The 26,242-nt window shown below is 56.8% G+C and overlaps 2 protein-coding genes across 3 annotated transcripts; both read right to left on the bottom strand.

Annotated features, from left to right (window-relative positions):
* Window positions 1-1,545: 1,545 nt before the first annotated feature.
* Window positions 1,546-2,819, bottom strand: TCAP (titin-cap). The gene is made up of 2 exons (XM_015078598.3): window positions 2,660-2,819; window positions 1,546-2,412 (listed from the first exon to the last, which is right to left on the bottom strand). The coding sequence occupies exons 1-2, from the start codon at window positions 2,767-2,769 to the stop codon at window positions 2,019-2,021; spliced, it is 504 nt and encodes a 167-aa protein (XP_014934084.2). The 5' UTR covers window positions 2,770-2,819; the 3' UTR covers window positions 1,546-2,018.
* A 1,823-nt stretch (window positions 2,820-4,642) lies between these two features.
* STARD3 (StAR related lipid transfer domain containing 3) lies at window positions 4,643-25,982 on the bottom strand. Of its 2 annotated transcripts, XM_015078569.3 has the most exons (15): window positions 25,824-25,982; window positions 13,968-14,240; window positions 11,132-11,209; window positions 10,671-10,748; window positions 10,497-10,550; window positions 9,983-10,100; window positions 9,676-9,774; window positions 9,400-9,452; window positions 8,959-9,051; window positions 8,241-8,303; window positions 7,981-8,076; window positions 7,300-7,379; window positions 7,100-7,204; window positions 5,882-5,975; window positions 4,643-5,419 (listed from the first exon to the last, which is right to left on the bottom strand). In XM_015078569.3, exons 2-15 carry the CDS (start codon window positions 14,187-14,189, stop codon window positions 5,315-5,317), a joined length of 1,338 nt encoding a protein of 445 aa, XP_014934055.1. In that variant the 5' UTR covers window positions 14,190-14,240; window positions 25,824-25,982; the 3' UTR covers window positions 4,643-5,314. The 2 variants fall into 2 exon arrangements, with proteins under 2 accessions (XP_014934055.1, XP_014934056.1); XM_015078570.3 differs by lacking the exon at window positions 11,132-11,209.
* Window positions 25,983-26,242: the final 260 nt, after the last annotated feature.

Here is a 26,242-nt window from a genome sequence, read left to right as displayed (position 1 = left end):
GCTTCGTGCCCCCAAGACCCTTAGATCCCCGCCCCGCCAGCCCCCAGCTCTTCCCGTCGCTCTCCTCCAGCTCCCCGGCCATTCACCCCCTTCGCCCGGCACCCCATTCCTTCTCTTTGGCCCAGGGTCCAGTCGGCGCTGTTCCACTGCCCACCTCCCAGCGCTCTCGTCCCAACCCCGGGCCCGGCCCCCTGCGGGCTCTCCTTCCTCCGAGACACCGCGTCCCACATCCACCCCTTTCCTTGGTTTGGTCACCCCAGCTCCCCCCTCCCTCCTCCAGCCCTCTTTCGTCCATTCCTCCCAACCCTCGTTCCCCAGCGCCCCCCACACCCACTCCGGAAAGGACAGTCCGTTCTGGCCTCCGCCACCGTCGCGGTCGCCCCGGGGCCCTAGAGCGGAGCTCCGGCCCCGCCCGTCCGATGGCAGCAGCGATAGGGGATGTGAGCGGGGCTAATGCACTTAGCCTTCCGAACAGCGGGGCCTCCCTGCGGGCCCTGCAGGCTCTGAGCCGCTTATCTGGGGGCTTCTGAAGGCAGAAGGTCGGAACATCCTAGCCATGTCGGGCACGCGGGTCCCTGGTGAGGGCGGAAGGACGCAGATGTTCCCCGGCCTGCCGCGGTCGCCAGGGGGCGCGGGCTGGGCCTTCGGTGCCAAGGGATTTGGGGTTGCACCAGTCTGGGGTCTCTGACCCCTCTCCTTCCCCAGCCCACACTGCATTCCCCTTTCTTGGGGAGGGGGTCAGGCCAGGCCTGTAGGTCCTGCTTGGCATTCCAGGTCAAGATGCCAGGGTCTCCCCTCCTTTCTCCCCCAAATGGGAAGTGGATTCCATGGAGCTATCTCCATGGTCTTCCTGGAGTGGACCCCTTTGGGCCAGTCCAGTGCACCTCTGCCCTAGGTAGGCTACGAGCCCCTGTCCAGATGGGCCCCTAGCCTCCTCTGTGCCCTCACCTCTGTGCCCTCATCGGTCCCCACCTTGTCCCAAGAGAAACATGTCTCCTTGTTGGGCCAGGCAATCAGGTTGGGACATGAGTCACAACAGCTGCAGGGGTCACAGACAAGAACCCGACCCTCCACTCCCCACAGCCCACCCTGGGCTCCCTGGGCAGGGTGGGTAGAGCGGCTGACCGGAGCCAAGGACTGATCCTGTCTGGATTCAGAACTGAGAGGTAGGTCAGCCTCGGAGTCAGTGACCCCATCCACACCCTTAGGTACAGCCAAGGACAATCCTGGTGCCAGCCCCCTCCCTATTCTCCATGAGATCATTTAAACACACCCTGGATGCCAGCTGGCCTGCTGGGCACTGCCCAGTGCCAGGGGACTGGACACAGAGTCCAGGAACTGCACAGCAGAGCCAGGGCATGGAAGGGGGCCTGGACAGACAGCCACCCTGTTTACAGCTCTGTTCCTGTCTCCTCTGCCCCCACCACCAAGCATGGAGCGTACCCACTAGCTCTGCCATATTTAGCTCAGATGCAAGGCCTATTCCCAGAAGTGAGCATGGGGGGACACCAATGGGCTGGCCCCCACAAGGAAAGAGACGAAAAGTCTGGAACACAATTGAGCATTTATTGCAGCACTAACAGAGGATGCTGGGGGCCCCACTCTGCCTCTGCCTTCTTCACGTCCCCCTCACGCCAGTCTTCTCCAAGCCTCTTCTCAGAGCATTCCAGATCCCCTTAACACTTTTCCTCATCTTTCTCTGAAGCTGAAGCCTGGACCAGGGTCATTCCTCTCAGGGACCTCTTGTCCTCACCAGCATCGTTTGTCCCTTCTCCTGGGGCTGGGGGTACTCGGCTGTGCTGGCCCCCAGCTCTCTACCCTTAGTGTCCACTGTCTTTGCCCCCCTCCCTTTGGGAACTCAGGGGACCCAGGCATCCTGGCCTCTGGCTCCCTCCTCCCCTAGCCCCCAACTCTGGGCAAACTACAAAGCATCCATGGCCAGCAGCTGCCCTCCATGGTCCTAGCCAGGAAGGGCCCAGCCCACAGTGGGCACAGTGGAGCCCGAGTCACCGTCCCTCTCAGCCTCTCTGTGCTTCCTGGGACATGGAGCGGGACAGGGAGCGACGAAGGGCACCGGGCTTGCTGACAGGCACCACAGGGGGCAGCTGCTTGGTGATCTCGGCCACGTCCTGGCGCTCCACACACTGGCCCCCCAGGGCTGTCTCCAGTGCCAGCAGCTCCCGCAGCTGGAGGGGGGTGTCCTCGCGCTCCTCCTTGGCGGCACCCATCTTGGCGGGGGTGAAGATGGGCAGTGGCAGCACCCGCTGGTAGGGCAGCTGGTACTCCTGCAGCCCGCGGCCGAGGATGCCCATACGCATCACCAACCAGGGGGAACGCTGCACCAGCGCCTGGCACTGTCCCTGCCGGTGGTAGGTCTCATGCCGCTGGGTGTCCTCCTCGTGCAGAGAGCAACTGGGGAGGAGAGGGGAGGGGGGTACCCAGCTCCTGAAATCTGCTACCCTCCAGTCACGAGCTGGGTAGGGGGCTCCCTGGGGCTGCCAGAACTTGGGATGCGGAAGGGGTGACTCCACTCTCCCCAGTGGGCCCTCTCCTTGTCCCTACCCCCAGAAACTTCTGCAGGGCTTTGTGCTCTGGCCTCCTGAGCCTCAGGAGGGGTGTTGTAGGGGAGAGGAGGAACTCCCAGCTGGCTGGCACTCACCCCTCCTCAGGCCGTGTGGACAGCGTCAGATCCTTCCATTCAGCCCAGAAGGCTTCTCGCCGCTCACAGTCCTCCTCGGACACCTGGCAGCTCAGCTCTGCGGTCGCCATGATCAGTGCTCACTCCCTCTCAGCTCTGCTCCTCCCAGGCCCTTTAAATAGCCCCCTCCTCCACCTCCTCCAGGGGCTATTTTCAGCCCCTCTGGCGTCAGATGCTATAAGCAGAGCCAAGGCTCACTGATGGGGGACTCTGGGCCCAGGGTGGGGGTTGGGGTACCTGGATTCCAGCTGCCCCCGCCGGGTCAGCAGTCAGCTTCCAAGGAGATCAAGATGCTCCAGAGGAGGGCAGAAGTCCTCAGAGTGACACCTCCAGGTGTCTGACACTCCTTTGACACTGTCTGAGACCAGGCACGTGCCCAGCCTCGTGCCACCTTGGCACTTGCCCTCTGCCCCACCCCTTTCCTCTTGTCCAGGGAAGACAGCAGCCTGTCTGTAAACAGAGCAGGAAATGGCAGGAATCGAGGCCCATTCTGGGCTCTGTACCAGGCCATCAGGTCCTACCCCCACTCCTCTCCTCTGCCTGGGATCAAGGGCATAGCCCCTGGCCATGCCCCTTGACAGGGACAGTGCAACCACATCCTCAGGTGTCTGCACCCAGAGCCCTGGTCCCCAACTGCCACCACCACACTGGCAGGAAATTACTTGGTTAATTCCATATCTGGGACCCTGGGCATGAACCTTTGCCAGAGGTTTTCCTTTCTCGTGGCCAGTGGTCAGAGAAGTGGTTTCCCAAGTCAGGCCAGTCAGGTCGTAAAGAGCAGATGTGGGTGGCCGCCCCTATCACCAACACCCCCAAGCAGGTGAGATGGGAATTCAGGGGCTCTGATGAGTGGTACAATCAGATCTGGCTCTAACTCCAACTCAGCCATAAACAGGCTGAGCATGGGGCAGTCCCTGCCCCTCTCTGGGCCTCGTTCTCTGGTCTCAACAGCCTGACCAGTTCTACTATGCCATCTGGGAGGGGCCTGGCTCTCCTTCAAGGGGAGCTGGATGGCTGCTGGGGAAGCCGAGCACCCAAGGGGAGCAACTCACGGTGCAGGAATATACGTGGCACAGAGCACAGGAGTGGGAGTGAGGAATGAGGGCATCACTGAGTGGACACAGCAAAGGGCACGGGAAGAGGCCACACAGGAGCAGAGGGCCTTGCCGGAACAGCACAGCGCCCAGCAGCTGGAGAGGCCCATGGGCACCCACCTGGGGTAGAACTGCGCACTCCTGATTACCAAAGCAGCAGGCCTGATTCTCCTTTTCTTCTAATGACAGCCCCATGATCTAACGAGTCTCATTTTTACAAAGCAGGAAATGGGAGGCTCAGAGAGGTAGATTTACCCAGGGTCACACACCTAACAAGGCCCAAGATAGTACCCTTCTGGCCGTATGCTAGTTGCCCCATGGGAAGCCTGCGGGCAGGGAGGGAGGAAGGAGGGCAGGTGTGGCAGTGGCCCCTGTTAGGCACCACCCCCCCCCCCCCCCCCCCCCCCGCCCCCGGAGCTGACTCTATGCTGCCCCTAGTGAGTGTGCTGGGGGCGGAGAGGGTAGGTGAGTGCAGCAAGAGAGACCCAGGGAGACCTGAGACGCCTCGGTGACCCAGGAGCCTGGGCCCCACCCCAGGCCGGCTGTGGGACCCCAAGGACAGTCAAGGCCTGCCATGCTTGCTGCTGGGGTCTCTCCTACCTCCCCCCAGATCCCCGGCAGGAGATTTTCCCCTGACTTTCCCTCAGAGGAGGCCTGGCTGGGGGGGGGGGGGGGGGGCATTTTTCTCTGACCAATCATCTGCCCAGCTGGACCGGTCAGGAAAGTGGGGGTGTTCAGGAACTGAGTCCCCAGTGGCTCCACACTCCCTGTGGCTCTGCAAGGGTGTGAGAGGGTGTTGTCCACAGTGCTGCACTTCTCTTCCTTCCAGAGGCCAGGCAGGAGGGGCTGCTTTTTCTTTTTCTTTTTTTTTTTTTTTTTGAGTTTGTTTTTAATAATTGGCTCAAATTACAAAGGTCCCCAAGGAACCCTGGGGGAGGGAGAGAAACTGGGAGTGGCAGAAGTTCACTGCCAGCACCCACCCCCCTACCTACCACCCGCTCCCCAACAAGTGCATATGGAAAAAGGTCCCAGACCCTTTAAATAATCCTAAAAAACCGTGGTGAGAAAGCAGGCAGATGAAGGGGCTCCTGCACCTTAACACTGGCGCCAAGGCCCGCCCTGACCTCTGTCCTGCTCAGGGCCGTGGCCCTCCCCCATCAAGTCTGAGGCTCCCATTCCAGATCCTGCCCCTGGCTAGGTAGGGGAGCGTAGGTATCTTCCTCCAGGAGGCAGGGACAGTCACTGTGTAAACATCAGCGGGACAGACCCCACTCGCCTCAGCAGCAGGGCCCTGGAGTCCAGATGCTTGACCTCACAACCTGCTCACAGCCATGGCTCCCAGGTCCAGTGAAGCACGGTGGAGGGTGGTAGCTTGGGGCCAAGGTGCTGCCACAGGAGGAAACCTCTTCCCGCTGCTTGAGGCCAGGTCTTCTGTGGGCAGCGGGAAACTCCACTGGCCCCCTCTCTGGCTCTGAAGGCTGTGGTGACAGGACCCTGGCCTGCAGGGTGGCGAGGGGCATGGTTACGCCCGGGCGCCCAGCTCTCCGATGCGCTGCCGCAGGTGAAAGGCAAATTCAAACATGGTGGCTGCGAGGCTCTGGTGGATGAGGTACCGGGGCAGGCGGCCCTGTGGGGAGGTGGGAAGAAGTTCCAGGATGGCCTGTCCGCAGCAGGGGCTCCCCTCTCAACAACATGCGCCAGTGGGGGGGGGGGGGGCGCGTTGGGGGGGTACCCTGGGCCAGAGCAGCAGGTGCAGGTGCAGCTCTGGAACACAGCCTAAGCCACCCTCTACCCCTCACCCCCGGCAGGAAGAACACGCTGTGCCGGGTCCTGGCACCAACCACACAAACAGACCTAGGAGGGGCTGGCTTGGCAGGCAGCCACTGCTCCTTGGGGCCTCCGGAGTCAGAGGTAAGGGGAGGTACAGGCCCTCCAGCGACTCAGGACGAGACCATCTTGATCCTGCCCCAAATTTTAGCTTAAGGAGGCAGTGTAGGTGAGGCCTTGAGCAGGATGGGAGACCCCAACGTCCCCCACCAAAGTCCCCTCTACTGTACCCTAGCCAGCCTTGCAGCCTCAGCAACCCCACCTTGAGATCTGTATTAAGGATCCAGATGAAGGTGCAGACTCGGGGGTTACTGGCCGACTTGAGCACGATGAAGCCCCCAGGACCATTCTCTCCCCTAAGAAAAAAGCACCATTGGGGGGGAAACTTGGAGCCAGGCAAGGCCTCTGACCCCACTCCACACTCCATTCCTGGCCCATCCTGGACTGGGGTGAAAGAGGGAAGGAGGCTACTGGTCTAGCAACTGCCACTCTGCCTGAGCAGGGCCTAGAACGGGTGTCCCAGAGGCTACAGAATACAGCCCTCTACCCCACCAGGTGACGCTCGAATCCTCCTGCAGCGCGCCGATGTTGTGCACCCCCAGTGGCAGTGGTCATTTTCTCTGTCCAGGGATTCTCGGTCAGCTCCGGCTGTGAGGGGTGGGCTGTGCTCGCATTTCTCACCCCTGCCCAACTCAGGGAGCAATGCGGTGGTGTCAGGAGGGGGTGCTCTGGGAGGGGGTGCCCTCCCTGGCAGTGGGCAGGGCATGTCCTGTCACCAGTCACTTCCCTCACAGCTCCACTGAGAATTCCCAAGCTCACTCCGCGTACAAGGAAGTCAGCACCCAGAGAGGAAATAAGCCTGTTCATCACCCAGGAGTCTGGTGTGCCAAACCTCATACTCCACCAACAGTGCTCTCTGTGGAAGCCCAGGAGAGATGGGGAGAGTGGAGAATCGGGGAGGAGGCCACCTGCAGCACTGGGGTCTAAGGATAGATAGCAGGAGAACTGGAGGATGCCTTGGAACAGGCAGCAGGAAGACTGAAACTCCTCTTCCTCTGGGGGCACTTCCGAGCACTCTGGGGACCGGCAAGGCAGCGGGGACCAACTCTACTCAGGTAGGAAGGTCAAGCTCCAGAACACAGAACCTTCTGCTCAGGTCACCTGGACCGGCGCGACCTCATGGCTCCCAGCTCCCTTCCCCCAGACTGGTCCCTATCCCTGGAGCTGCCCTCCGGCCTGGGTGGTGTACTTCCAGCCATTAATCCCACCACCACCCCCCCCCCCCCCCCCCCCCGTCTCCAGGAGGCAGAGCAGCTTAGCAGGACTAGGGGCTGAGTGGGGCAAAGCCCAGCAGGACAGGGGACAGGAAGGCGGCCTCAGCAGGAGAAAGCACCCAGCTGTACACACTGTACCCTCCCCTGTCCTCACAGTCACCAGGGGAGGGGCCAGCTGGGGTGACCCTGGGCAAGGCAAGGCTCACCTGACATATTTGTGTGTAGGGGGCTTGGCGCAGTGGGTAGTGGCGATGCCCGACGACAGGTATCGGTCTCTGCGCCGCTCAATGCGCCGCACGTTCACGAAGTCCCTGGGGAGCAGGAGTGTTAGACTGGAAGCAGGGAGCCAAGCCCAAGATCCAAGGGCAAGAGATCTGCCTTAGAGGAGGGGCTTGGTGGTGCTCACCTCGGGGAGACCACCCCGCCCGCGGCCCCCGAAGAGACATCGTAGGAGATGAGGGTGTTGTCCTCTACTCGCTGCAGGATCTAAAGGCCGTGAGGGGAGATGTGAAGTATGGCCCAGCCCAGGAAAATCCCAGCACCTCAAGGAACCCCCACACCAGCCTCCTCTCTGCCCAGGCCCTTTACAGAGAGCCACTTCCAGGCCCTGGGCTGGGCTTTCTCTGCATGCTCCCTCTCCATCTTCCTGACCCTCACCAGGAGGCACCGTTACCATCATACCCATTTTAAAGACCGGGAAGATGGGGCACCTGGGTGGCTCAGTCGGTTAAGCGTCCGACTTCAGCTCAGGTCACGATCTCGCGGTCCGTGAGTTCGAGCCCCGCATCAGGCTCTGGGCTGACGGCTCAGAGCCTGGAGCCAGTTTCAGATTCTGTGTCTCCCTCTCTCTCTGCCCCTCCCCCATTCATGTTCTGTCTCTCTCTGTCCCCAAAATAAATAAACATTAAAAAAAAAAATTTTTTAAAAAAAAAGACCGGGAAGCTGAGGCACAGAGCAGTTCATGACATGACCCAGGTCCCCTGGGGTAACTGGTCGTGCTGGGGTATGACTGCACCCTAATCTGCCGTGTTGCTCTGCCTCTGCCCTGAGAGGTAGCCAGGCCAGGCCCCCCGGTTCTTCGGCTCACCTGGCAGGCAGTCACCGTCTTGTTCCACAGCACCATCCTCTCGGGCTGCAGGATCACCTCCTGGTACACCAGCTCCGCCGGGCAGGGCAGGAAGGTCTGGGGCAGGGCGGGCAGAGGGCTGGGTGGCGCCAGATGTGCTTGGACACATCAGCCCCTCCCTCTTGGTGGAGAGAAACCTGCCAGAAGGCAGGAAGCCCCTTCCTGAAGTCTTAGAGCAGGAGGCTCCAGGACACTCCAGCACACCTGCTTCCCTCACTCACCTTCAGGATGAATGTCTTCCCATGAAAGGGAACCTCAATGGTATACACAGTGTCCCCATATTCCTGTGGGAGTGACAGAAGCGTGACAGGGAGGTGGGTGGAGGGCATGGGGGAGGGCACGGGGGGGTGGGCTACCGGCAAAAGAATGGGCGACAGGGCAGGTTTTTAACAGCTTAGGGTAGAAAACTCCAGGAGTTTGGGGATATTCAAGTAGCCACTAAAAAACAGTGGTTCTGACAAATGTCCAGCAATGAGCAGAGTAAGGCTTTTGATATCAAGTTAAAGGACAGAAGCACAGCTACAGCCGTGTCTCCAGGCTGGCCAGGGCTGTTGAGAGGGACTGGCCAGAGAGAGGGACGGGGACGTGTCCCCCTTTTCCCAAGCTCCCTGCCAACTCTTTAGATAATGTTGTTTTGATCACGAAACAAAACACCAGACATAGGGCAGAAGCCTGGCTTCCCCTTCAAAGCCAGAGCTGAGTGAGGAGAGCAGCAGGGAGGTGAGGATGGGCGTGGGGCCACGAGCAGAGGGAGGGGGCAGTGGAAACATCCAACCCAGCCCAACCTCCTGCCAGGTGGTGACCCCAGGGCCCAGCCCCCACTCCTGATGCAGGAATACGTTTCCAAACTGTGCAATTCTGAGGGCTTCTCAGGCCTCAGAAGAGCAAGCAAAATTCTCAACACACATGAGCAGGTTAGGTGGGAGAGAAGTTTCTTACATTGTTCTTCTCAAACTTCCAGTTCTCCTCCTGGGCCAAGATCTGGTCCACCACCGCCATGGCCTCCTTGCCCTGATGGATGTACTCCCGTTCCTGGCCAGGGATGAAAGGCATGGAGGGGTCAGCCTGAGGCCCATACCCTACCTTGTTCGTGGCCAGTTCTTTCTCTAGATACTCCACACACATGGAGTCTGGGTGGTCTCTCGGGCCCTGTGGGGTCCCCCAGGTGCTGTGGCTGCTCGCCTCCGGGCCCCAGGTATGAGGCAGACCGGTGGGCCTGACTGACGGTGAGCCAGACACGCAGGTGCACGATGACTGGCATTCGGGCTGCCTGAGGTCCATGCTCTGCTGGGAAGGCCCTGCCCACCCTGGCTGAGCCCAGCACTGGCCCTTCTCCGAGGTGCCCACTCCAAAGGTCAGGCGAGGTGGGCAGCCAAATACCTGGGCAGAGAAGATTTTCTTCCCAAGGTCTTCATCTGATTCATTGTCAGACCCTGCAGAAAACAAGCACAGAGACATTAAGAAGGTGTGGGGACAGACTGTGGGGCATAGTGGGGTTCGGGCATAAGTGCAACGTTGCGGGGAGGACAGAAGTATGTGTAGAAGAAGGTTGCTCACTTTCCCCGGAGAGCCAACAGAAGGAACAGAAGGAACCCAGCCAACCCACTCCTCATAAAGACCCTCCCTGAAAGCAGTTCCCCATCCACCAGCCCTCACCTGCAAAGGATTCTGGGGGTGAATAGAACTGGCCCTCGGATAGAGCGCCAGAGAAGAGCAGGGGTCCTCGGGCGACAGCAGCCTGGGCAGCAAGATACCCTGGGGGAGCAGACATGGGCAGCCATTGTCCCAAAACAAGGGCAGTCATGCCTTAGCAGCCTGGGGTCCCCCCAACTCCAAGCTCATCTTTAGGCTCTTGGAGGCTGTTCAGAGCTGGCAAGATAGCTCAGAACTGGCTCTCATGCCTGAAAGTCTCCTCTCTTAGGGCTATGATGACCCTCACTGCACCCCTTCCCCCAGCACTCACATCGCTCCTCCTCAGCCTCCTGTGGTAGGACTTTGAAGTCAAGGAACCAGGTCTCCAACCAGGCAAGGACAAAGGAGACGATAGGGAGCAGGTAGCCGAATGCCCCTTTGCTGAGCAGCTGTGGAAGGACGGGGCTGAGCTCCACGGTAGGGGGGTTGCCCCAAAGCCCAGAGTCCCCTCTTGGGGCTAGTAACTCTGGCATACACCCCATTCCTGGACCAGCTGCTTGGGGACCTCTGCGGCACACACCTCTGAGACAGATTAATGAATTCTGCAGCAGGATAAACTGAGGTTAGGCTGGCAGAAGGACTTTTTGTTCTTGGGGTTGTAGAGGGGCAGGTGGAAGAAGCCAGTGATGAGGATTCCTTGGAACTATCAAAGGACAGGATTCCCCCTCACCCCACCCTGACAACAGAGACAGACACCCAAAATCAGAGAAAGGGTCCCTTCTTAGGAGAAGCCCATCCCCCAGGCTAGAAACCCACCAGACCAGCCAGACCCCTGAGCCACTAACCTCAGAGAGGATGACCTTGACAATGAGGAATGCACTGGACACCAGTGTGGTGACCTGCCCAGGGGAGGAAGGAGGGAGAGAGGGCAAACAGGCTGGGGGGTGAGTCCTCCTCCACACCATCCCTTGCACCAGCCCCACCAGAGCCTGAAAGCTTCGGGGAAAGTGGCGTCTTACCGCAATCACCCACCAGTGCCGGAGCCTCAGCACAGCATAGCCCAGGAGCAGTCCCGAGAAGCGGAAGAAGGCCAGAACCTGGTTGGGGGCGGGGGGGAGGGGGGCAGGACACAAGCCATCACAGGCAAGCCACTGCCCTTCCCCCTGCCCAAGGCTGACCTCCCCCAGGTTCCCTCTACATGGGCATGCATGCCGTGGCAGAGAATGGTTGAGTCAGTGTTTCTCTGGGGATGACTTGGATGTGACCTTCTTAGACAGGGGTCTACTCTTCCCCTTTACGCTTGGGGCTCTCTGAAGGGAGAGCCTTGTTTAGGAACTTTCTGAATATTGAGAGCTCCCTGAGGATGGGAGCCAAGTCTCCTTGCTCAGATTAGGGTGTGTGTTGCAGAGAGAAGAGAAGCCAGCCAGGGAGTCCTGTCCCTGTGTCATCTCTGCCCCCGGGACCCCCTAAGTCCACTCACAAAGATGTCAAAGAAGGAAGTTTTAAAGTTGTAGTGGATGATCTCCTGCTCCAGGTTCTTCTGGATGCCTGTGTTGGTCTGGAAGAGGGAGATATGAACAGCTCTACAGGCAGAAACAAGTCCCCAGGGGTGCCCTCACCTCTGAGGATGGGGAGGAGACGGGGAGTGTGGAACCTGGAGATGCTGAGCCACTGCCCAAGGAGGGCCCCAAAACACCAAGGGAGCTCAGCCAAACTAACATCATTCATTCCTCCAAGCACCAGGCAACCTAGACAGGCAGGGTCCGGCTCCAGCAATGACATTCGAGGGCACAGTGCGCAGGGAGGGGGAGTCTTGGAGGCCCCAGGGCTGTGTAGGGGAGGCTACAGGCCCTGTGCAGGCAGGTAGGGCTGGTACACTGGGCGCTGGGAGCCTGCCTCTCACAGAATCTCATCTCCCTCTCACCACTATGGGGCTCCATCTTCCCAGGCAACCATCCATCTGGGGCGGTGGGGACCAGGGGGTGAGCAGCGGTGTCAGACAGAGCCCCAAGTGGCAAATCAACTGATTAGGTTTGTGCTTAATGGGCAAAATCCATCATGGTGCTGGAGAGGATGCCCAGCAATAGAGACGGGGGTGAGCAGACTTGTCCTCACCCCTGTCCCTGCCCTAGTCACCCACACATTTTCAAGAGGAATCCGGATACTTTGGCTGGGGAGGGAGAGGATGTGGATGGACACTGAGAGCCAGACCACAGCCCGACTTCTCAGGAGGAATGGGGTGCCAGCCCCCTGGAGGACGGAGGACAGAAGGGGACTCCGGGGAGTGGAACCCAAGAGCCTGGAAGGTGAAGACCCTTTATGACCACCTAGACTGGAGTTCCTAATCTCTGGCAGATGATCCAAATTGAAGTAGGGAGGCTTATTAAAGATACAGATGTTCAGGCCACTGAATCTCAGATTTAGCTGAGCATCTGGAATTTTCATACAGTTCCCAGGTGACTCTGATGCTTAGAGCAGGAGCCAGTAGTCTGGGCAGCCGCCTCAATAACACTTGAAGGCCCCTACAAGTCTCCACCATGTGCCTCTACCTCAAGACCACCCTGAGCCTCATGGAGTCTCATACACCACCCCTCACACCCGACACCCCACCCAACCCCACCCCAGCTTGGTCTTCCTCTTCCTCTTCCTCCTCAGACTGCTCCCTCTTGGGCCCCATAGCCCCTCTGACCCCTAACAGTCGCCGTCCCTCACAGCTCTCCCTCTACCTGGGCACGCACAGAAGCTGAGGACATCCTGACTCGGGGGACCTGAGTTCCAGCCCCTGCCAGTCTCTGGCTACGAGACCTCACATGGGTGTCGCAACCCTCCTGGGGTCCTTACATCCAACACACAACACCCAGTCTGTTAGAAAACTAAAAATATATAGGCTCTAAACCAGGAAAATAAAACTACAAAACCGAAAATTATCCCATTTTTAAATAAGTGTCTACCAAGTGAAACATTATGGCTAACTCCACTAATGGTTACAGTCTAGCATTCTGAACTTTTCATTATGTTTGAAAACAATTTTGAGATTAGATTTTTTTCTTGTTCTGCAAGAATTCCCAAGTATGTATAATGACTGCTGAGCTATTATAGCCAGTACATCTACGTGATTTCAAAAGTAAAATTACAAAAAATTTTTTGGCTGTTTTCGGGAAAAAAAAAAATATTTTGAATGAAGGCTGTGGGTGAATTTTAGTGCTTGCTTTGATGCTGGATGGGACCTTCAAAAAGAATGCCTAAGACCTCAGAAGCTCTTCAAATGGCTCTGGACCTTGCTGGCCTCTGCTTTTTCATTGGCAGGATGGTCCTTAAGGTCCCCCAGGGCTCAATCTTGTTGAAGGTGCCAGTTCATCTCTATGCACAAAGGACAGTCACCCTCAGAGCCCTCCAGCTCCACACACCCAGAATCAAATTTGTCCTCCACCTCTAAACCAGCCCCTTCCCCAAACTCCTCACTTCTATCAACAAAGTCATCCTTTTTCTGTCACTGAGCCTGAGACCTGGAGAAAGGGCACCTGCCATCCTGAACTCTGACCCATTCTGCAGAAGGAAAACAAGGGAAGGCTCAGAGAGGCAGAGTCCCCTGCTGAGGTCCCACAGTGAATACAGAGGAGGAGCCAGGACTGACTGAGCCTGGGATGCTTTGCTCCCACAGCTCCTGCCTCTGTGGTTGGGGCTGCTCTACCCTGTTGGTGCCTGCCCAAGGGGAGGAGGTTAAGGACCTGGCACTGAGAGGCAGCTCCATCTCCAGGCTGCTAAGTGGCATCTCACCAGCCTGGAGAGGCCAAACTGGGGGGCACCGGAGGAGTGTCCAAAATGGAGAAAGAGAGAGCTAGGAACCATTGAGAACTGGGAGTTTTTACTGGTTTGCTCCCCCACCGTACCCCCTGCCTTCAGCACAGTGCCTAGGATACAACAGGGCTTTGAAAAATGTTTGTTGAATGAATGAATGAATGGAGCAAGAGAGCAACATAGCGCAAAAAAAAAGACAAAGGTTTCAATAGTCCAACCAGAGTCCACTGGGCTGTCTCCTCCTTTCTCAAGAGTGTCCACTAGAGGGCAGGTTGGCACGGAGGTCGAGAGTGTGAACTCTGCAGCCTGAGGGTCTGGGTTCAAACGCTGCCCTCCTTCGCATACTTGCCGAGAGAGCCTAGACAAATGACTCAAGCCCTCTGAGCTCCCAGCTATTCTGATCTTCCTGTTCTTCATCTTACCTGGAAATCTGTCCTGCCAGAGACGCAACCCTCCCAGACAGCTGGTGCAGCAGCTAAGGCTCGGATGACCCCCGCCCCAGCCTTGGCCCCACTCACGTTCAGTTCAATGATCCAGAGCAGGGAGATGAAGAGCAGGTCGAAGGTGACAAAGAGACAGAAGGTGCGGCGGACATCAGAGATGGCTCGGCGCTTCTCTGGAGGTGGGGGGAGGAAGTGGGAGGAGAGGCCCTGGGAGTGGGACAGTGATGAGCTAAGGGAGGCCACGGCCGGCAGGCTGCGCTCCAAGTCACGGGCCAGCTCCCCAGACAGTCTGTTCATCCTGGTGGGCCCCCACCTCAAGGTGGGGAAGGCGGGGCCTCAGCTGCAAGGCTGGGGAGAAGCAGGGCAGTTGGGTCAGGTCACGCGTGTCTCGTGTCAGGGGCGTGGAGGTCCCATTAACCTCCTTCATCCCTTCACACACAGCCCCAGGGACCCCGTTTGCTCCCAAACACATCTGCCCCCTCTCACATCTCAACCCCCTAGCAGCCCTTCCAGCCCAAATTCTCTCCTGCAGCCCCACTTCTGGGCTGGAGGGGTTTGAGCATCCCTCTCTCTCGGCCCTCCTCACCAACCCCCGGTAAAGCCCAGCGGCCCCACGGTTCACCCTTGGAGGGCTCTGGGGTCCTCCCCGCTGCTTGAGGGCACAGCCTGCTCCTGCCAAGCCCAGCCCTGTGGTTCAGCCTCCGGTCCTGTCAACAGCCTCTCGGCCTGCCCCCACCCCCAGGAGAAGAGGGCCCCAAGCTCTGTTCTTTGTTTGCCAAGCACAAAGCCACATTCCCTCCCAGCAGCCAGCCCTACCCTCCCACCCCCTAATCCATGGCAACTGGGAGGGACTTCCTAGAGCAGTGTCTCCGTCTCCGAGTGCTCTGCACTGGGACAGCGGGTATGGAGAAAGGACATCTTGGTCCCTTCTCTCTAGCTCCACCCCACCACCCCCATGTCAGGCCCAACACCATCCTCTGGCCTGGCCATTACAACTAGCCTAGCGGGCGAGTCTCCAGGCTGCCTCTCTCACACTCTAACAACACTTCTTGCACAGCCAGAGAAAGGCTTTCCAAACACTGATCACACCCTGCCATTCCCCGAGCCCTCCAGTCCAGGCCCTGCCAGCTCTTCCAACGGCTCCTCGCACAAGGCAGGCAGGGCTCACCCCCAGCGCCACCCTGGCCTTCTTTTAGGTCCCTCAATGTGGCAGCCTGGTCCTGCCTGGGGCCTTGGACCTAGCTCTCCCTTCCCCGGTCCTTCCAAGAAGCAGCTCAAAAGTCCTCTCCTCAGAGCCCGCACCCTCCTGCCCCCAGTCACAGTGTCTTGTCCTGTTACGGGGCTTCACATTCTTCCGTGAACTCGTCACTACCCAAAATGGTCTTATTGTTTTACAAACCCTACAGGTACGGGGCTTTCACCTGACTGGTAATTGCTGTCTCCTGGCGCCTAGCACGATGCCTGGCACCTAGTGGATGCTGGACTGGCTGCTGAACAAATGGGGGCTCCAGGGGGTCTCCTGGTCCTCAGCTCCATGCTACGCAGCAGAGAAATGGGGCAAATCCTGAAGAGGGGAAGAACCAGCCACTGCCCGAGGCTAGGCCAGAGCTCCACTGCCTACAGAACACTGTGCCCTCGGTTGTGTTTCATGCCCACACGGGGCAGGATGGGTCCTTCCGCATTACAGGTAAGGCAGCCAAGACTGAAGGGTGAATGGACCCACCCCTTACCTGTCTGTGCGACCATGGAGCTGAAATTCTTATGAATGCTAGAGGCAGAGGGCCTCGGAGCACTCCCTCCCTGCCACACGGCCCCCAGACCCAAGGTCTCTACTCCACCAACGTGCTGGCAAGGAGCCTGAAGAGGTCCTGTTGCCTGGGCAGGGCGCACAGCATGGTCGGTGCCTTACACTTCTGCTGCTCCATCAGAGTCTCCCTGAATCTTCTCTCATGCCAGCACCAGGGGGCAGGTTTGGGGGCCAGCGAGAGGGGAACCCTAGATATTGGTCTCTGATCCTGGGACGGCAAGATCTAACCAGTCTCCCCCCTAATCTGTTATCATTTCATACCTTTGTTATGTCTACTACTGGCCGGGGCCCTCAATCTATCAGGTCCCAAACAAGCTCCCCATTTGAGACAGGGAGGAGACTCTGACCAAGCCAGTTTGTCCATCCCTCTGCCTCTGCGCAAGCCCCAATGGACAGGAGCTGACTGTTCTCAGCAGAGGCACCCGGCCCAAGGCCACCCCTAATACCACACTACTGGGGTTGCCGTGCCCAGCTCATCTGGTACTGAAGGAAAGCTGGGCCTAGCTCTGGCAGGACGCAGTAAGAGAGGGATGTGACAGGCCGCCGGCAATGACACCTATCCCCAACATCCATCCACCGGACCTGGTGCCAGACTGAATGCTCAGCGCATCTCTCACCATGACAGGGCCGCAGCTCCAGGGCAGGTGACATTTCCTGGTGTCTAATAGCCCTCTTGTCTGCTGCCAGACCTGTCTCCATCTCTCTTCCTCCTTCCTTCCTGTCTCTCTCATAAACTACTTTTCTGTCTTTGTGTCTCTGTGCCAGCCCCCATCTCCCCACTTCATGTCTATCTTTCTGGGTCTTCCTCTCTAAGTCTCTCCCCTCTGTCTCTCTCCACCACCATCACCTCAGTCTCCCTTGAAAGTCTCCCTTTCCGCCTGTGTGTGTGTGTGTGTGTGTGTGTGTGTGTGTGTGTGTCTCGTCTTCCCTATCTGCTCCTCTCCCTCTTCTTGAGTCACTGCAGGGTGCTGTGGCTTCCTATTCCCAGCTGCTCCCGAGTCTGTCTGGCATCCCCCCGGCTTTCTCCCTCCCTCCCTGGGGACAGGACTCGGGTGGTGGCAGCGTGGTGTGAGATGCCACTGGAGCGGCAACAGCACCGACACTCACACATGCAGACATCCTTGTTGAAGCAAGAGACACAGATGGGGGAGAGCACAGGTGTTGGGGGAGGCCGGAAGAGCTGCAGACACAGGGGAGTGTGGGAGCCACGCACGGGGCCTCTGAAGCAGGGCTGGGGGCAGCCGGCCAAGAGGCAGAGACAGGGGGCTTCTACATCACCCTCCCCTACGAAAGCTGCTCCGAGTCCAAAGTAGAGTAGAAGGAGCACCAGTCGGGAATGAAGACCTGAGCCCCACTCTTGAGACAGCCATTGACCCCGAGTAACTGAGCAAGTCCTCACAAGCCCCTGCTGCATTACCTGGGGGGAAAAGTCAGTGATTTTTTTAAACCCCCTTCTTCAAGCAAGAGAAACTTAAGAAAAAAAGAAAAAAGAAAAGAAAACCCTACTTGGAACCTTAATAAACAAGAAAGATAAAAACAGACTGTTACAGGTCCTGCCACAGAAGGTGCCACAGAGAGCCTCACTTGGCAGCCTTTCCTGGGTCACCCTGGAGGCACCTCCTTGGGCGCAGTTTGAAAACCGCCCACTCAGATGACTTCAAAAGGTCTTTGAGCTCCGTCAGACTGCCTGCCAGTCCAAAAGGTGAAAACCATCTTGGCCTGGAACTACCCTTAACGGTCCCCAAAGCACTGTTCTCTGCCCCCCTGGCCCTGCGGGTGGAAGGTGGCAGCTGCGAGCGGAACAGTGAGGCCTGGCCTCCCCCACACCGCCGTGCCCACCGTCCTGATGAGGGGGAGGCAGGAATGAGTGCTGTGGGCCAGAGACAGCACGGCTGCCGCCCAGGCCCATGGGAGCAGCAGCCCCTGCCGAGCCCAGCCTCCGCGGTCACCTCTGCGGTCCTTGCTCCCTGCCCCGCCCACGTGCCTGCACAGGTGTCTGGAGTGGAGCGGCACGTTATGGCGTGAAGAAGTCCGTCCGGGACGGACAGAGCAGACTTGACACTCACCCATTGTGTGTTTTAGGGGAAGCGGAGCTGCTAAGGCTTGGGCACGGGGGCAAGGAAATGGGAGGCTTTATCATCCTCGGTAAGGGAAGGAGGGGTGAGGGGAAGAGGCAGGCCACTGGGCACAGTGGATTACTCCAGTTCTTGCAGCTCCTGAGGCAAAGGGGCGGGGCAGGCACGGCCCCCAGGGCCTGCCAGGCCTTCTCTTACCCTAGGAAATGCCAGTATTGGCCAGACTGAACGAGGAGCTTTTGGGGAGGGTCCCAGACTCAGGACAGACAACGGCAGGCAGCTGACATCATGGAAAGAAAGCTGGACCCTCAGGTCAGGGTTCAAATCTCAGTCTGCCTTTAGAAGCTGTGCAACCTGGAGCAAACGTAACCGTCCTGACACTCCGTTTCTTCAGCTGCATTAAATAAAGGCAATGTTAATATATTTAATGCCTTAGAACTATATCCTAAAATGATTCAAATGGTAGATTTTATGTTATGTATATTTTACCACAGTAAAAAAAAGCAACGATAATTACTACCTAGTCCTAGGGCTGGCATTTCTAGAAGTGTCAGAAGTATGGTAGGTGCTTGGTCAGTGGTGGCTGAGACGGAACAAGTAACTGGCAAGGTCGTTCAGGTAAGAGGAAAAGTGGGGGGGGAAGGGTGCTTATACACTACAGGGACATGTAATGAAATCACCCAAAAGGCCTGGGTTCAAATGTGAGCTCTACAAGTCCTCTCACAGGTGACCCAGAGCAGGCTTTCTTAAGCCTAAAGTCTGGGTCCCCTACCTGTGCATAGAATGGGCCAAGTCATTCCAGCTCCAGGCAAAGGTGAACTCCCAGGCTGGGGGCGGGGGCAGGAAGCGGGGGACTGTCCCTGCTCCCTGCACAGGCTGAGGAAGTGCCAGTGGTGCCCAGTCCCCCCTGCAGTTCCAAGCTCTGTCCCTTCAGTCACCCCCAGATCCCCATTTCCATAGCTCTTAGGGGACAGAGGCACAGATGAGGTCCTTGCCAGCTCTCAGTCACAGCCCAGACCACAAGCTCCCGGACTGCCTGCAGTTCCTGGCTGGCGTTTCCTGGCCAAGGCAAGTCTTCAATTTGAGCAATGTCACTTATTCACTGTACAAGCCTCAGAGGCTACATCTGGAAACTGGGGACAATGGTCTCGACCCTGGGCTATCGGGGGCATCAAAGGACACAGTGATGCACACGAAGTGCCTAGAACGGTGTCTGGCTCCACAGAGTAAATGCTCATTAGACATTAGCCACTGCCACCACTGCCATCTGAGTTTCCTTGCCCTTTCCCAAGCCCTGACCTCCAACAGTGGCCTGGCCAAGCTGTACCAGGCCCAGTGAGAGCTTATTCCACAAAGCTATGCTCTGTGGCCCCGGGGAAGGAAGACCAAGTCTCATCTCTATCCAGAAATGACCCACATTTCTGGGCAGTGTGGCTTCTCCAAACCTTCTCTTGAGGCCGATGGGACAGTGGACACAGGCTCTCAACACCTCCCTCACCCCATATTCCTCAGGAAATATGAGCACTAGCCCCCACTGGCCATGGAGGCTTCCCAGTGGAGTCCCTTTCTCCATACAAATCAGGAGGAATCAGTAAGGCTGAGAAAGGACTGGACTCCAAGCTTAGAGAAGTTTCAAACCCTGGATTCCTGCTTTACTACCCCAGACTTCTCTGCGCCTTAGTTTTCTCCGTGTGAAGTGGGGATAACAACAGCACCTACTTCTTACATGTATTAAAAGGATTACATGACTTGTTCAATGCAATGGCCTAGGACAATGCCTGACACAGAAAGATCACTGCATAAGGATTAACTAGTATGACATCCCTGCCTCTTCTTTAGAGGAAGACAGTCTTGAGCTCTGACAGCCTCCATGAGATGGCTTTAAGCCGGAACTGGGGCTGTTCTGGGTCAAGTTCCTCATGTAATGCCCAGGTTAGTGGAGAATCCATAGACAGGCAGGAGGCCAAGGCTCTGGGTGTGGAAGAGAGTTGCCCTAGCCTGTGTCCTGCCACTGGCCAGCCTGGGAGGGAGCTGGTTCAGGGAGGCCAGGATAGCAGATCAAACAGGACTGCAGACCATCCTGATGAGCCAGCACATAAGAAATAAATCTGGCCTAGCACTGGCCTGTGATGGCACCCTGCAGCCACCCCTCCTTTACTCGTCACACTCCCCACCAGGAGCTGTAAAGATGAGGAGTTGGAGGAGGCAGAAGGTTGCAGAGGCCTGCCCACAGTCCCTCAGCCAGGATGGGGTAGAGCTGACCCCGGGGTCTCTGCTGGCCAGGAAGCCAGGTGTCAAAAGACCCCAAAGAACTTTATGGCCAACCAGTGAGGGCTTGTGGAGAACCCGGCACCCTCCCCTCCACATCCAAACCATCAGCAAATCCTATTGGCTCTTCCTTCAAAATCCATCCAATATCTGCCCACTGTTCACCACTACCACTACTGTCACCCTGTCCTAACCATCACCCCTCATCTGCCACAGCTTCCTGACCACTTCCTTGTCCTCATCCCAGGTCTGTTCTCAACACAGCAGCCAGAGGGATCGTGGTAAAAGTCAGACCAGACCTCCCCAATGCCCCAAACCTTCGATGGCTTCCAGTTCACCCTGAGTAAAGGCCAAAGTCTCCATCCTGGCCTACAAGTTCCCTCTTCCCCTGGTCTATTCCCCTGAACCCTCTGGTCCAGCCACACTGGCCCCTCTCTGTTCCTTGGATACCTCAAGCATGCTCACACCCCAGAATCCTTGCACCTGCTGTCCTGTCTGAAGCTCCTCCCCTATAGCCCCCACCCTTCATCCTCTTACCCTAATTTACTCTTCTTCACAGCGCTTATCACCCTAGACATATTCTAGGTTTACTGGTCTGGGTTCACTGCCGGTCTCCTCCCACCAGACTACAAACTGCACAAGGGCAGAAACTCTCCATACTTTGCTCAATGCTGTGTGCCCAGCACCCAGAATGGCACCAGGCTCACAAAAGATATTCAGGAAACGTGCTGAACAGCTATTTACACCTTTCCCTACAGGGGTGTGAGCACAGGTGCACAGGTACACAGTCACACCCAGCCCTGAAGGAGCAGCCCCTTCTGGTCCAGACTGTTTCTCCTGGAGCTGGACTCCACCCTCTGCTGGTGTCTCACCCCACTTAAGAGTCCAGGCACCCTCTCCACCAGCAGGCAAGGGGAACTGGCACCCTGAACACCAACTTTCAGGGAAAAGGCTGGAGGTGAACTAAGTTCCTTGGATAGCAAAGGTCAAGAAGAAAGGATGTGCTCCCTTAGAAAGACTCTAGTCCTCCTCTCTTGCTATGGGGGTTGATCCCTGTCCCCTTCCCCTGACACTTTCCTGACCACTGGCTGCTCCCAGGACACACCATGGCCGGCAGGTCTCCCTTCCGTGTTTTCTCATTCTGGAATGACCTCACCCCTGGGCTTTCCCACCCCAGCTCTCCCTCACCCTCCAGGCTTCCCCAACCCCAGCTCTCAGGACTCTGGCTCAGTACTTTCCTTATCAAACAGCTAGACTTGAGCCTCAAAGTCATTTTTCTTGAATGCTTTAGGCCTGGGTCACAGTGTTTTGCCATGGTACATGTCTAAGAAGTTAACTGATCTGTGGGTCTGTAATGCCCACCCTGGAACAGGTGAAAGGGCATGAGTCTGGGGACTGAGCATCAGACCTGGAGTCAAAAGCCCAAGGCCATTCTTGGGGCACCTGAGTGGCTCAGTCAGTTGAGCGTCTGACCCTTGATTTCAGCTCAGGTCATGATCCCAGGGTCATTAGATCAAGTCCTGCCTCGGGCTCTGTGCTGTGCATGGAGCCTGCTTAAGATTCTCTCTCTCATTCTCTCTCTCTCTCTCTCTCTCTCTCTCTCTCTCGGGGAGCCTGAGTGGCTCAGTCAGTTGAGCGTCTGGCTTCGGCTCAAGATCTTAGGGTTGACAGGTTCGAGCCCCGCATTGGGCTCTGTGCTGACAGCTGGGAGCCTAGAGCCTGCTTCGGATTCTGCGTCTCCCTCTTTCTCTGCCCCTCCCCCACTCATGCTCTGTCTCTCTCTGTCTCAAAAATAAATATTAAATTTTTAAAAATGAAAAAAAAAAAAGATTCTCTCTCACCTCCTCTGCGCCTCTCCCCTGCTTGCTCATGCTCTCAAGGAAAAAAAAAAAAGCCCAAAGCCATTCTTCATTAGGCTGTGAGCCCTTGAGTAAATCACTCAGTCTCTCTAAACCTCAGTTTCCTCATCTATAAAACGGGGATAGTATAGAGACCACTTCACAGAGGTACTGAAAGGATTCGAAATAACACACACAAAGTGTCTATGCTTAATTAACAGCAGCTATTACTACTACTAGGAGCCATGAGACAGTGTTAGAGGCAGGGTCCTGGGCCAGGCATGTACACACGGCACTCTGCCCAGACCGAGCGTCCCATCTGTGCTGCTGGATGGAAGGATGAGCCTGGCCGCAGAGAGCTGACCCAGGATGGCACATATTAGGCTCTACTGTACTTCAGGGCTCAGTGGCCTGTGCCATCAGCCCTGGCACAGTTGGCTTATTGGCCCCCACTCTGTCCCACCACTAGAGAGTTTGCGAAGTTTTCTAGAGAAGGAAGAGTTTAAGGAGAGGAGGACACAAACCAGGCTCCATTTCTCCTTTCCTTCTGGGGAAGTGGAAAGGGGAAGAGTCGAGCCAAAACAGAAACTACATTCATCACTTTACAGTGCCCCCTCCAGCCTGGACATTCTGATGGTACACTTTACTGGAAAACCTTAGCAGGCTAAGATCTACTCAGCTGTCCTGCCCCGTCCACATGCCAGGCCCTGTTGAATGTCGGGGATGCCCTGGCCTACTCAGGGGCTGGTGAGTCAGGCCCCACCACACCCTTAGTGCTACTGGATAAAACTTGGGAGCTAATGAGGTCAAGTTCTCAAGGTCAGCCTGGAAAGGGCCAGTCATCTTCCGGGAGAGATCTCAGTCCTATCAGTCCACTCAAGGGAAGGTCCCACAGGCAGAAAGGAGTTCAGCACAGACCCCTCCCAGCACCAGCTCTGACCAGACAAAAGCCAGGGTCAGCCTTTCCCTCTCCAGAAAAGGTTCACAGGGATACACAACTGGTCAGATGGGATGCCTTGCTTGTCCCCTGTCCTATAGACACGGCAGCTGCCCCTTTGGGGGCTGGGACCTGGAGGCAGCTTCTCAGAGACAGCTGTAGACCTGGAGTCAAGAGACAGTTCTTGAAGTTCCTGCTGAGTGACTTCCCCTGAGTCTCAGCTTCCTCATCTGTTAAATGGAGCCAACAGTCTCTACCACTCAATGGAACAAGTTATGAGCTGCCAAATACACAGGACTTTTGGTCTCACCCACACCTCCTCCCCAGTTTGGTGTGCAAGAGCTCAGTCTAATGCAGCATATGAACTGAGAACCTATAACATGCCAGATACTGTGCTAGTCCCTGGAGATGTTTAGGGGTTCTGGGTCTGGTGAGAGAGGCTAACATAAATAAAACACAGTGCCATACTGTAATCAGCACTTTCAGTGAGGAACAAACAATGGACTGTGGGCTCTCAGAGAAGCATCTGACCCAGGTTGGAGTGGGTGAGGTTGGGAAAGCCACAAAGAGAGGAGCCATCTGACCCAGGCCTTGAAGAATTCGCATCTACCAACCACAGGCAAGGAAGATGAGCATTCCAGGTAGGCAAAGGCCCAGACTCAGGTCTAAAGCATAGGCCCAGCCCACAGGCTTTCAAGCCGACTACCCCAGGGGGCCTGCCCCAAACACCAGGCACCAGGCCTTCACACCTCTCCTGGGCGTGGTCCCCACCGGCTCCTAAATCCAGGAGACACTTCTTCGTGGTCAAGCAAGAAAAGGAATCCCCAACCTCAGCAGAGGAGGCTGCCTCGGCCCTCTTGCCCACCTTGGCCCTCCCCCTGAAAGGGAGCCAGGTGCCCATTCTCTGAGTCCACCCTGGTCTCTACCTCCCTTTGGTAATTTCATCCTCCTGCTCTAAGGTCCCTCACTAATTGTCTGCTCCTCTGGGAAGCCATTCTTGGCCCTCCTCCCCATGGGTTCCCAGAGCTCTGTGTACATTTCTCTAGAATTAATGCTTGCCATGTAACAGTCATTCACTTCCCGAGTCATTTCCTGAGCAGACTGACATCAGGTCTGGGTTTTTTCCATTCTTGAAGCCTCACTCAATAAATCCAGATCCTGCCCCCAATGCTCTCCACCCCAGCATTTTATTTATTGAAAAAAAGCCAGGCTTTGGAGTTCTGGAACAGAATGAGAAGTAAGCCACATCAACTGTTCTCAAGCAATTTAAGAAATTAAAAATGACAACCACCGCTCTAGAATGTTCTTATATAAGCAGTAACGGTTAAGGTTTATTTATTGAGCATTCACATGCTATTTTAAGCTCTACGCATAATTTCATTTAATCCTCACGGTAACTCTATGAGGTAGGCACACTGCTATCTCCATTTTACAAATTAGGAAACTGGGGCGCTTTCTTCATCTAAGTCATAAAATAGTGTCAGAACCCACAAAGTCTGATTCGAGAGTCTGTTTGCTCAACCACTGTTCTACTACGGACAGGGTGTTGTAGGGACACAGGGGGTTGGTGTTAAGTCTTGGACAGGGTAGATGGAAGGAAGTCTACCCAGAGGTGGTACTGTCTGAGCTGAGCACTGAGAAGGACAAATAGAAGGTAGCCTGGCAGAGAAGAGAAGGGGCTTCCCAGACAGAGGGGCTGGTGTGCAAAGGCAAGGAGACACAAAATTGCAAGGTGTGGGCAGGCAGCTGCATGTTATTGGACTTTAGGGTGCACATAGGAGACTGGCAGGAAAGAGGTCAGAACCCAGAGAGCTCTGTAAATAGTGCTAGGGAATCAGCCTTTTCCCCACAGCAATAAGAAGCCAACAAAGGGTTTTAAGCAAGGAAGTAACACTATGAGACTTGTGTTTTAAAAGGATCACAAGAGTTAGTTTGGAGTCTGGGTTGCAGGCAGCCACGACTGGAGGTTGCTAGCAAGCCACTGCGGTTATCCTGGTGACAAACACATCAAGGTGGTCACAGAAGAGATGGAGGCCCAGGATCAGGTTTGAAGCATGTTCAGGAAGTTGGCCGGACTGGGTCACCCCACTGATGTGGGAATTGAGGGAGAAGAGGAACTGTAAGATAATTTCCCGTTTCTCGCTGGGATGGGATGGCAGAGGAAGAACGCGCTTGCAGGGAAGGAGACCAGTTGAAGTGAGCTCCAGCCGAAGTGGAGCTGTCCAACTGGTAGCTGGATGGCCAAGTCTGGGGCGCCAAGGAGGGGCTGCGCTGAAGAAAGAAGTCGATCTGAGCGCCTGTTGGGCCTTTAGGTGGTGTAAAGCTGAAGCCATGAGAGTGGATGAGACCATCAAAATTCAGTGTATAGTGGGGGCTGGGCAGGAGAAGAGAATGTGAAACGGTACTTCTACTGTCAGAACAGTAGGAAGAAAATAAGAAGATGCTGACGCGGAGGACGCCAAAGGGGGCGGGGTGTCAATTATATCAATTAGGAACGAGTGTCACTGGTGTTATGCACCTCTAAGAACTCAAGAAAGATTCTTTAAAGGGCGCTTTTGATGTCAGTTAGGAAGTCATACACTGCCGGTTTCAAAGGAAGTTGGGGTAGACCGGATGACAGCGAGACGCATACCTGCTGGAATGTATATTTTCTTCCTCTTTCAAAGACCCTGACCCCTGCCCACATCCAACTCCTGCCCCCTAAAACCCAGATTTCGTCCCTCGCCCCTCCCTTCACAGTGGAGAGCGAGGCTCGGGAGGACAATCGCGGACGCCCTCCCCGGGCGCTCTCGGGTGGGCGGGGCCGAGGAGGGTCGGCGTCGGAGCCCCCAGAACCCCGCGTGGGGCGGAGCGAGGCCGAGCAGAGGAAGGGGGCGGAACCTGAGACGTCGAGGGTGTGGGAAGGGTCGGACGGAACCAACAACGGACACTAGGCAGAGAGGTGGAATCCGCTGGCAAGACACAGCCCTCGTACCACCCGACCCCAGTGACCTCCCCCGGACCCACCTGCTCCATGTCATCCACCGACCGTGCTCCTCCAGCCCCAGCCGCAGCCAACCCCGCAGCCCGGGCCGGGCCTCCGAGCGGAACAGGATCTCCCGGCGGCGGCGCCGCTTCCGCCGCTGAGCCCGCCCCACAGAGCGAACAGGGACGTGCGTAGACGTGCAGCCCCGCCCCTTCGCCTCAGTCTCCGCCCCCAAGCCTTGGGGCCCCGTCCCGAGAGCCGGAAGCGGGGACTGCTTAAGAGGTCTTAAAGGTTGGGGAAATGGGAAAGAAGCCCAGGGGCATCATCATTGTTGGGCCCCAGAGGCCTGGTACTGTGGGGAAAAAAGGGGAACTTCCTGAGGGGAGGTCTTTGGGGCTAGGGGACAGGTCCTTTGGAGGAACCCACTTACTCTTGAAAGTTCTTTCTCTCCCTGCCTCTT

The sequence above is a fragment of the Acinonyx jubatus genome, chromosome E1 (assembly GCF_027475565.1).
Source record: "Acinonyx jubatus isolate Ajub_Pintada_27869175 chromosome E1, VMU_Ajub_asm_v1.0, whole genome shotgun sequence".
Lineage (NCBI taxonomy): Eukaryota > Metazoa > Chordata > Mammalia > Carnivora > Felidae > Acinonyx > Acinonyx jubatus.
Note: the sequence above shows the minus strand (reverse complement) of the source record. Positions and strands in the feature narration are given on the sequence as shown.